We start from the raw sequence: 11964 nt of genomic DNA, 5'->3' as shown, positions 1-11964 counted from the left end.
CCGAGGAACAATGAAAAGCTTTGGTTGTGTGCTAGCCAGACAGCGGCAAGACAGGATTAGCAGAACTATTTTAATTTCATGCAATGTAAGAAATGTGTGTTTAGACTACGTCTGATAACAGGCCGCTCTTAAACCACGTGTTGGGAAAACTGGGCCATTGAAATGTTTATTTCGTCTGTGTTGTAATCATCAGCAGAAACTAAACAGGAGACAATTGTTTTGAGGTCTGACTTGAATGGGCGTGGCCAGGACAGGGTCAGTGTTTTCAAGCTGTATCTATAAACTAAACTTAATTAAGTGTCCAAAGCATCAACAGAATTATTTTAACAAGATTTGGAAAAATAAAGGAAATGGTCCAATATGAGATTTGCCATTATACAGGAAATCTACCACTGTCTCTCTCTCTCTTCTGATGAATAGTCTTTCACGATGAACCATTTGAAAGAAGTACTGGGAGTGGGATCACATAAGAATGTAAACAGAGCCCTGGTTTAATCTCCCATCTAATGCAAGGCTCATCAAACACTGCAACACAACAATGATAATGCACTCGAATATTGTGTTCAAATCTCTGAAGCTGGACTTGCATATGTATCTGACCTCAAAAGGAGAAAGCCACCAATATCAAAGAGATTGAACTCCCCTCGATGGTCAATGGCATTAACATCACCAAACCTCCAATCTTCAACAATGCACACGCCAGCTGTGTATTGGAATACTTTCCGTTTAGAGTCATACAGCACAGAAACAGGCCCTGCGATCCAACTTGCCCATTCTGACCGAGATTCCCCACCTATAGTAGTCCCACTTACCCACGGGTTGTCCCATATCCGCACAAACCTTTCCTATCCATGTACTTGTCAGGTTGCGAGCAACACCACATTATTCAAGACGGTTGATGATATCCAATAGAAGATGGTAGTAAGACTTCATCCCCGCCACTTTAACCACTCATTCCCTCCACAGCCTGTACTTTGCAGATGTAGTGTTCACTAACTATATGGAGTTCTACTCACCAAAGCTTCTTATACCCTTGGCCTCATCACCTAAAAGAAACAGGGTGGCCAGAGAATTGGAACAGCAATGTCTGCATCTTCCCCTCCAAGTGATACACAACCTTGATTCGGAAATATGTTGCCCTCGTTCCTTATAACTGGGATCAACATTCTGGAATTCCTTACCCTACAACACGTTAATGCATGGAATACCATGATCCAAGACCACCATCTTCATAAGATGCAATTTGTAGTTGGTAATGAGCAATAAATATTGCTCTGCCACCAACGTTTGCAACCTCTGAAATAATAACTGGTGGCTTTTGCCGAAATAAATCCCCACAATAGTTGACAGACGATTTATAGTATGACTATAACAATATTTGGATTTTTGGGTGATCTGTTGATGTGTTGGGAAATTATGACCGGCTTGCATCAAATTATCCTGTGGCCAAGGTCAAATAGGGAGATCCTCATCTTTAAAGTATTTCTCTTCCATAATGTTCTCATCCTCCACCCTCCTCAATCAACAGAAATATTCATTTTGTTGGGCTTCATTAATTGTTGCTTCTTCGGAATCGTAACTGGACCTTGGTGACAGCAGCCTGTTGGCCTCATCCTTATTGTGATTCGTGAGATAATCTTCCTCAGTGGTGTCTGGCCTGGGCCCCATTGCCAAGCTTTCAAAGGGGGCAAAGGAGTTGTTTTGGTCATCGTCTTCGGGGGGTTTGATCAGAAACTTCCTGCAGCGCCTCTTCAAGGCACCGCAGCAGACGATGAGGGTGAGGGGGATGAAAATCACACAGGCCACAGTAATCACTATGCCGTTGATCAGCTTCTGGGTCCCGCTCGCGTGGGCCACCTCGTCAGTGGAGAAGATCACACACTGCTCTTTCCTGGGGATGATCCCTTTCACACAGACACACACAATGTACTTGTTCTGCGGCATCAAGCCATCAATGGTGATCTTAGTCTTCCCAGGCCCCACGTTAATCCTCTTCATGTCCCTTTCACCAAACGTTGTGTACAAAATGCTAAAAAGTGTGACGTTTGTGGCCTTGGGTGACCGCCAGGCCAATGAAACACTGTGATAGGTGCCCCCTATCACTCTGACTGTTCTCACTAAACAGTCTGCTTCAGGTGTGGTCAATGAAGGTCTCAACGTTACATTGCTGGATTCATCGACACTTCTGCGATTTTCCGACAAGCTGGTAATTTTTGAAGGATTCATCTTCAGGGAAACAAACTCCGGGGCATTTGTGTCTGTATCCAACTGATCTTGATGCAGGGTGAAGTAATCTGTCCCACCACTGGAATAGGAGCTTCTCGGCATCTCTCTGGGTGAAACCTTGTTGGTTAGCATGCTCATATACTGGGCAATCAGTTTCCTATTGCATCGGGCAGCTTTCTGATTTCTCCGTTTTCTGGGACATCTCCATCCAGACGTGCTTTTGATCGGTACCTTTGCCTTGGCAGAGTCAACCACAAGCAGGGACATCATAGCCCCAGATGTTCCCATCAGGTTACTGGCTCGGCACAAATATTCACCAGAGTCTTGGTAGGATATATCATCTAGGCTGAGAGTAGACCTGCTCTGGGTCCTGTTGGTGTATTCCTGTATAACTGCAAGACACAATGAATGAACCATATGCTGTTAAATACATGGTACAAGGGTCAAGCATTATCTTTTTACGTCATAGGTGAAATACATCCTTTGTCCTTTCTCATTTGTTTTGCTTTTAGGAGACCTGATAGAAGTTTATATAAAATTGTGGGAGGCATAGATAGGGTAGACAGTCAGAGTCTTTTTACCAGTATAGAAATGTCAAATGCAAAAGGGAATAGAAACATAGAAACATAGAAAATAGGTGCAGGAGTAGGCTATTCGGCCCTTCGAGCCTGCACCGCCATTCAATATGATCATGGCTGATCATCCAACTCAGTATCCCGTACCTGCCTTCTCTCCATACCCCCTGATCCCTTTAGCCACAAGGGCCACATCTAACTCCCTCTTAAATATAGCCAATGAACTGGCCTCAACTACCTTCTGTGGCAGAGAGTTCCATAGATTCACCACTCTCTGTGTGAAAAAAGTTCTTCTCATCTCGGTTTTAAAGGATTTCCCCCTTATCCTTAAACTGTGACCCCTTGTCCTGGACTTTCCCAACATCGGGAACAATCTTCCTGCATCTAGCCTGTCCAACCCCTTAAGAATTTTGTAAGTTTCTATAAGATCCCCCCTCAATCTCCTAAATTCTTGCGAGTACAAGCCGAATAGGTTTAACATGAAAGGAGGAAAGTTTAAAGGGAGGAGTGAGGCATTTGTTTTCTGACACAGAGAGTGGTGGGTTCCTGGCAGGAGATTTCAGGGGTGCAGAAGCTTTTAAGAGGCTTTTAGACAGGCATGTTAGCATGCGGGGTATGGATATGGACCATGTTTAGGCAGATGGGGGATAGCTTAATTTAGCATGGTCGATAAAGATATGTGGGCCGAAGGGTCTGCTCCTGTATTTTACTGTTCCATGTTCAATGTTGAGTTTGCATTAATTGTCAAATAAACTTTATAACCCATACTTACTGATGTGAGCCAATTCTTAAGTTCACAAGCTCATAATCTTAGGAGCAGAATTAGGCCATTCAGCCCATCAAGTCTACTCCATCATTCAATCATGGCTGATCTATCTCTCCCTAACCCCAGTTCTCCTGCCTTCACCCAATAACCCCTGAAACCCATACTAATCAAGAATCTGCCTATCTCTGCCTTAAAAATACCCATTGACTTGGCCTCCACAGCCTTCTGTGGCATTCAATAAATAGGATAGGTTCTTCCTTGTTAAAGCCTGAAATTTAATATGTCAAAATACTGTAGATACTACTGTACTGCAACAACAATTGATTATTGATCAGTTGAGACCAATTTCCTGCCAGAAATCCTGAACAATGCTCCTCATGGGATAGGTCAAACAGGTGGATAAAACTAACAAATAGTTGTGGTTTGTATTTTGTGAGTTCTGCGCAATTGTGTTCAAAGGGATCATCCCCTAGAACAAATTTCAAGATTTTATACATTCACCATATTTCATAGGATACTGCATGTAAATGTAACCTGTATCAGTACTGTGTGAATCAATGATTCTAACTCTGATCTACTGAGAAAGAATGCAAGTTTCAACTGACCCTCAATCTTGTGAATGGAGACACAAGGAACTGCAGGTGCTGGAATGAGTAAAGCACAAAGTGCTGGAGCAGCTCAGGAAGCATTTCTGGTGGTAAGTGATGTTTCGGGGGTTGAGACCTTTCTTCAGACTGGGGGGGGGTGTGGGGGGAGGGGGGAAGGCAAAGCCACAAAAATGATAAGTGGATACAAGTGAGGGGGGTGTTGATACAACTCTGTGAATCTTTAACATAACTTTGCCAAATGCACCTCCAGATTCAGGGGCAGTTTCTTGTCAGCTGTTATCAGGTGACTGAACCATCCCACCAACAACTAGTGAGCAATCCTCAACTGCTTTCGTAAATTCTCACTGGAGACTCTTGGACTATCTCTGATCGGACTTTACCTTGCACTAAATGTTATTCATGTTATTCCCTTTATATTGTATCTGTATACTATGGGTGGCTCGATTGTAATCATGTATAGTCTGTCCGCAGACTGGTTAGCATGCAACAAGGGCTTTTCACTGTACCTCAGACCACGTGACAATAAACTGAACTCAACTCAATCTTACTTGGCTTCTTGTTTATGTCATGCACAGCCTAAAGTTGTAGGACAACTCGTTCTATTTGATCTTATTTGATTGTGCACGCCATGGTGATTGCATTCGTCGAAGCAGGGCGGACCACGTGAAGGTTGCAACCTCCCACCCCTCGTACTTGGCTGCGATGCTCTGATACCCACCTGTCCCGTTCAGCAGCATGTTATCCGTTCTACTCCAGCTGATAGTCGGGCTGGGAACTCCGGTGGTTGCACAGTGAAGAGAGACTGTGCTTCCAGGGACCGCAGTCACTTTACTTTCTGCTGCACAGATGCTGGGGCTCTGGCATTTACTCAGCTCAATGCTGCTAAAGAGAGCTCCGGAGAGATGTGCAGGCTGGGAGCACTTTAATCCGGGATCCATCAATGTTGATGTTGGATGCTGCTGCGTCTTAACAAAATGAACTAGTTCTGATAACCAGCAGTCACAGTCCCAAGAATTGTTATGTAATCCTGTAGAAGAGAATATGTTTGCATATTTCATTAAATGAAACAAAACCACCATGCTGTGCAATATCAGCTGTAAATCCATCTATTACAATTTATTTAATGGATTATTTATCCATTGCAGCGTGTAGCAAATATTTAACATGAGGGAGAGATTATTTAAAGAGGGAGCAAAATATGCAGAGAAGTCTCCCCAAAACACAGCACACTTCTCCCCAAAGAAATGCAGTGAGTGGATTAGTTTAGCTTAGTTTGGTTCAGAGATACAGCGTGGAAGCAGGCCCTTCGGCCCACCGAGTCCAAGCTGGCCAGCGATCACCGTACGCCAACACTATCCTACACACGAGGGAAGATTTACAATTTATCAAAGCCAAATTAACCAACAAACCTGTACGTCTTTGGAGTGTGGGAGGTAGCCTGAGCAGTCACGGGGAGAAGGTGCAAACTCTGTACAGTGAGCACCCGTAGTCAGACTGAAGAAGGGTTTCAGCCCGAAACGTTGCCTATTTCCTTCGCTCCATAGATGCTGCTGCACCCGCTGAGTTTCTCCAGCACTTTTGTCTACCTTCGATTTTCCAGCGTTTGCAGTTCCTTCTTGAACATGTTTAAGCTTGTTATGGTTGGGTCAAGATAGTCCCAGAAAAAAATTGGAAGTACTCAAACTGAGATTAGGTGAGGCTGCATAAGGCAGGTTCTAGTCTAGTTTGACTTTATAGTTAAATTAATTGGGGATTTTTTCAGTTTACAGAAGTACAATAAACCAGTGCAGGAAGAAAACAGATAATTTGTAATTTGGAAATAAGTTGATCTATGCACAAGTGTAACTGATCTTCAAATATACATTTCTACCTGTTTAGTCATCTTTTCCCAAAAGGTTGGAAAGTTTATCTGTCAGGTAATGTCTATCCGCTGACTGGATAGCACGCAACAAAAGCTTTTCACTGTGACTCGGTACATGTGACAATAAACTAAACTAAACAGTTGAGTTTAAGACAGTTTGGTAGACCAGTTTAAAGTACATGAATCACAGCTTGGCAGCAACTTATCAGTACAGATTTTGGAGACTAGTTGAACTTGTGCCACTTCCATGACCACGTTGGTTCAACAACAATGTAGAAATTGGTAAGCAAAGAAAACACATACAAATATGAAGAAGGGTTTCGGCCCGAAACGTTGCCTATTTCCTTCGCTCCATAGATGCTGCTGCACTCGCTGAGTTTCTCCAGCATTTTTGTGTACCAAACACATACAAATGTTGCATTGATAAAAGCTATTAGTAGCAGAGGGGAAGTATTATTTAAAAGAGAGAAATGAGAGAGGAAGGTGAGGAACTCATTAGGTTCTACCCAGGTGATAATGTTAAGCAAGTGGGGGATAGTTCACTGAAACATTTCCTCCTGGTTTTCTCAAAGATGACCATTAGATGGCAGGCTAACCCAGAGATGAACCAACAACTTGCAGAATTGGGACTGTATGAGGAATGATCAACAGAGTTGATTTTTGGGGACTGGCTCAATTTAAATGAGGTTATTTTCATTTATAGCAGCAGACAGTTCAAGAAGCTCTAACAGTGCATATAAAGTTAAGGGCCTGTCCCACTTTCACAACCTAATTCATGACCTCTGCCGAGTTTGCCCTTGACTTAAACTCGCAGCATGGTAGTCACGAGGTCGTAGGAGACAGTAGGTAGGTCGTAGGTAGGTTGTGATGCTAGTCGTAGGTACTCGTGGCATCAAGTAGGTCGCAGCGTTTTTCTAGCCTGATGAAAAATGTCCATGAGTAAAAAAGGTCGTGAATTAGGTCGTGAAAGTGGGACAGGCCCTTTAGCCAGTTTAGTGCTTTCACCAAAGTCAAAATTGACTTAAGTCTGATCTTTAAAATGTTAGGGTTAAGTTACTCAACTTAATCTGGATGCCTAATGTCAGGGACATTAGCTTAAGTTGTGGAAGTTTAATTTAAGCAATAGAAGCAGATACAATTGTGAATTTTAAAAGGCATTTGGAGAGATGTATGGAAAACAAGGGTTTAGAGGACTATGGGCCAAATACAAGCAAACAGTCCAATATGCCAACTTGGTAGGCATGAACAAGGTGGGCTGAATGGTCTGTGTCCATGCTGTACATCTCTATGACTAAAAGCCTCCATAGTAGTTTCAGAATTTAAGTTCAGTTAACTAAATAACTTGCAGAAATAAAAAGATTGTCTCAGTGCCATTTGGTTGTCTTAACAGCTCACCTGGTTTTGGGATATTCTTCAAATAAGGATATCTGTACCTGTTGTAGTATATATGTAGTAGCAATTTGTGGATGACTTGTAACTGTCTGAATGAGCGGAGAAATGTAAGGGCAATGGAAAAATGAACACGAGATGCTGGCCTTCCGATTAACTTCCACATTCCACCAGCAAAGTCAAACAATTCTAAGTGGCAATGATAGCAAAAAAAAATTCAAAACAGTTTAAGCAAAATCAAATGAGAATTATAAGTCTTTGTTATTGGTAACCATGCAACTTTTCAAAAATGGTTAACATAATATTAACTAACTGTAGTTTTAAAACAATAATTCAGCTGCAAATCTCTTTAGATATAAAATTATTTAGATGCATTATTTAGATGCACCTTTAGAAAGGAGATGAGGATGGATTTCTTTAGTCAGAGGGTGGTGAATCTCTTGAATCTTGAATTTGTGGAATTCATTGCCATTGACATCTGAGGAGGCCAAGTCATTAGGTATTTTTAAAGTGGAGATTGCCAGATTCTTGATTAGTAAGGGCATCAAAGGTTATGGGGAAAAGGCAGGAGAATGGGGTTGAGAGAGAAAGATAGATCAGCCATGATTGAATGGCGGAGTAGACTCGATAGACTGATGGCCTATATTTTGCTGCTGTGGGTTAGGATTGATGGATTGGTTCACGAATGTTTCTATCAAACAATACAATATGATTTAAAAAATCCAATTCTACCAAATATAGAAAATCAGCATTCTTCCTGCTTACCTATGATGAGTTTTGAATGAACGGTGGATAAAATCACTCTGGCCGTGGGAGGAATCACCAGCCACATTGAGATGTCACTGATTGAGAGAGTCCTCAGCCTGTTACTTGATAAATCCAGATAGGTGATGTTTTTGAAGTAACTACCTGCTTGAGAGGGGAATGATGAGAGAACGTTGCTATGCAGGTCAAGGAGCCAGAGACGAGGCAGGTGGGAGAGAGCTTCCCACGGGAAGGTTGAAAGAGCGTTGTCGTTTAGCCGAAGTTCCCTCAGTCTTATCAGACCCTGAAGACTCTCCCCACTGAACTCGCTGATGGAGTTGAAGGCCAACCTGAGACACTCCAGCCGGGAAGCAGAGGAGAACGCGTGCGCGGAGACTTGTCTAACTAATGTTCGCTCGATCACCAGTGTTAAAGTGTCATCAGGAATGTTACCTGGAATCAAAGTCATTTCTGGATTGTTGCACAGTACAGTCCTGAAAAGTAAGAAGAAAGTCTCTTGTTTGTGTACTTAATTCTTCACAGCCTGTAAAACATTTCGACAGTCAGCTAAAATAAGTGAAATCATTCTCATCACTCATCAACCATTCAATTGTTCCAACTTTCACCCATCCCTTTGGAAAGGTATTTGAAAAGTACCAGCCAATAAATCCCCCCCCCCCCCCCCCCCCCCTCACCTGTATCCACCTAGCACTTGCCATGCTTTGCCCCCCATCTCTCTTGTACAGCTTACTTGGAGGCCAGGGGTATGATTTGCCTTACTGGTCACCACAACAATCAAACAATGAGCACCACACATTACAGAATCAGTTAATGAAGTGCCACACAAGTCCCAACCAGAAACATCACCTATCCAAGTTTTCCAGAAATGCTGCCTGACCCACTTAATTACTCCTGCACTTTGTGTCTTTTTTTGTAAACCAGCACCTGCAGTTCTTTTTTTTCTACTCGAGCAGAAATGACAGCAAATGCAGTTTAAGGTTCATCTCCGCCAGTACTGAGCAATTGCCTGTGGGTCGATGTCACTGTGTGTGTGGGTGAGAAATGATAGCAGATTTAGGAGCAGGCAAGGGGCAAGTGGAATGGTTCCCTGAGCATCTATATTATGTAGCCCCATCTTTCCAGGAATATTAAGCATTTCTGAAGAATCCTTCAAAGGTCTAATTTGTCACCAAGCCCATTGTCTGTATTCAGCGTTACTATGTACCATACATAGTGGAATCTAAAGACTTGCATCTTAATGAATAGATCACATCATTATTAATCAATAAGATAGAAAGTGTACTGATCATTAAGAATAAATGGATGAAGTCAGTAACAAGAGCTAGATGGCTTTTGGCCACGTATTATTGTGATAATGTAAATCTCAATCACACAGACACCGTTTATCACTTTCCAAAATTGACTATTATTTTGCCGTTTACCATTTTGCTTAACATTAGAATTCAATGAATTGTATTATAAAAAAATAAACTATTAAATACCCTGAACAGGAATGAGACCTTTCAAACACATCAGGTGTGACACAGCATTTTCAGTCTATGAAATATTTTCAAAATTATCCAGGACAAGTTTCTAATCTACCATTCTCCTGAACACATGTATGCTGATATCATTCGGATCAGTAAATATAACCATTTTTTAAGAGCACAATCAAAATGAACCAGTTTGCACATAATAAATGTTGTGGTACAATACTTGCAAACTGTGCATGTGTTGTCAGTCAGTTATAACCCTCTCTGTACCCAAGATCAGTGTTAAATTGCTGAGGTACCTTGCCTTGAGTTCATCGATGCTGCTGTGGAAGGTGCAGGTGCACTGTGGAGGACACAGGCAGAACCCTACAGCGAGAGAACCAAAGCACAACCAGGAACACAAGCAAGCGGCAAGCGACATTTTCCTTGCTGCTCAGGACACGAATGATCCAGAGGTCTCTCCGGCTTAATTCCGCTTCGGCAGCATCTCCTGTCGTCGCAGTTCACCGTCCCACAGTGCTCATCAGCCGCAGAGTGAATCCGGAGATAAAAAAAGGATAGAGGAGGATTAAGGAGGGCTTTTTAGTTATTTTCATTCAGATGCTTATTGCTTCTGCAAACGTGCAATTGACATGTGGCCCGAGAATAGCAGGCCAATGTTGTACTCGTGAATGGTGAGCAATAATGTGGATGTCCCATAGATAAACACAAAATGCTGGAGTAAGTCAGCGGGATAGGCAGCATCTCTGGAAAGATGGAACGGGTGACGTTTCGGGTAAAGACCCTTCATAAGAAATTCATTCGGGTCGAGACTCTTCATAAGAAATTCATAAAAGGGGTCTCTACCCGAAACGTCACCCATTCCTTCTCTCCAGAGTTGCTGCCTGTCCTGCTGAGTTCCTCCAAACTAAACCAGCATCTGCAGTTCCTTCCTACACAATGTGGATGTCCCAGTCTCTTATCCATTGATTCAATGCAAGAGATAGCCTTGGCAGAGAAGATGACGGAGAATCCCAAGAGATTCTATAATGATAATGAGAGGAAGGGTAACCCGTGAAGATTCGGCCCCCTTGAGGGTCAGTGTGGTTGTCTATGGAGCGACAGGAGATGAGTGAGGAGTTAAATGAATATTTATTGGATGAATTTACCATGGAGAAAGTTATGGAATCCCTGGAGATAAGGGAAATGAAGAGTGATACTGGAACCGCAGATGCTGGTTTACAAATAAAAGACATGGAGTAACTCAGCCCTTCAGGCAACATCTCGAGAACATGGAGCGGCAACAGGTCGCGATCAGAAACATCACCTATCCGGCTTCTCTACAGTCTAGAGTGGCTTTTGACGAAGAGTGCTACATTGGAGCATGCAGTATGTGTATTACAACAGAGGAGGTGCTGGTGGTCTTAAGGCAGCTCAAGGTGGATAAATCCCTGGATCTGAGCATGTATGTCTATGCACATTGTGGGAAGTTCGGGAAGAAATTGTAGGAGTCCTGGCACAGATATTTACATCATCTTTATTCACAGGTGGGGTAGCGGAAGACTGGAGATGGCTAATGCTGTATCTTTATTTCAGAAGGGCGGCAAGGACAAGGCAGAGAACTACAGGCCTATGGTGTAGAGATCTGCTCACCCAGCTACAGAGTGCAGGGCAGTATGCTTAAAACTGTGCAGAAAAGATTCATGAGGATGTTACTGGGGATGGGGGGGGGGGGGGGGGGGGGATTGAGTTATGAGGAAAGTCTGGGAACTTCTTTTCCATGGAGCACAGGAGATGCGGAGCTGAGAGAAATAAATAAAATCATGAGGGTCATACATAAGGTGGGTAGTCAGTCTTTTTCCTAGGTTAGGGGCATCTATAGTTAGAGTGGCACGTTGGCACAGCTGGCCGAGCTGCTGCCTCGCACCGCCAGAGACCCGGGTTCGATCCTGACCTCAGGTGCTATCTGTTTCCCGTTTGCACGTTCTCCCTGTGGGTTTGCTCCGGGTGCTCCGGTTTCCTCCCAAATCCCGAAGATATGCGGGTTTATAGCTTAAACGGCCTCTGTGAAATTTCCCCGAATGTGGCGAAAAGGAATGGGATAAAATAGTAAGATTAAACGAGAATTTACCAGTTTGAAGTTTGATCTGTATTTTATGAGGAGTTACGATGAGGGATTACGTGAAGAACCCGCTCAGCGCGCATGCGCGGCATACTTCCAAGCAGCGGTGTGGAATCACAGATAGACACAGTTATTTGAAGTAAACATAGTAAAGAAAAGGAGACATCAGTTATTTAGTTTGATCCATATAATGAGGGTGGG

The 11964-nt window shown here is 43.0% G+C and overlaps 1 protein-coding gene across 1 annotated transcript; it reads right to left on the bottom strand.

Annotated features, from left to right (window-relative positions):
* Window positions 1–1521: 1521 nt before the first annotated feature.
* On the bottom strand, window positions 1522–10083 carry lrit1 (leucine rich repeat, Ig-like and transmembrane domains 1). Its single transcript, XM_033012545.1, has 4 exons — window positions 9962–10083; window positions 8191–8663; window positions 4894–5202; window positions 1522–2618 (listed from the first exon to the last, which is right to left on the bottom strand). The coding sequence occupies exons 1-4, from the start codon at window positions 10081–10083 to the stop codon at window positions 1522–1524; spliced, it is 2001 nt and encodes a 666-aa protein (XP_032868436.1).
* Window positions 10084–11964: the final 1881 nt, after the last annotated feature.

This window comes from Amblyraja radiata, chromosome 37 (assembly GCF_010909765.2).
Source record: "Amblyraja radiata isolate CabotCenter1 chromosome 37, sAmbRad1.1.pri, whole genome shotgun sequence".
Classification (NCBI taxonomy): domain Eukaryota; kingdom Metazoa; phylum Chordata; class Chondrichthyes; order Rajiformes; family Rajidae; genus Amblyraja; species Amblyraja radiata.
The sequence above is the reverse complement of the archived record's forward strand: the minus strand, read 5'-3'. Positions and strand labels throughout refer to the sequence as shown.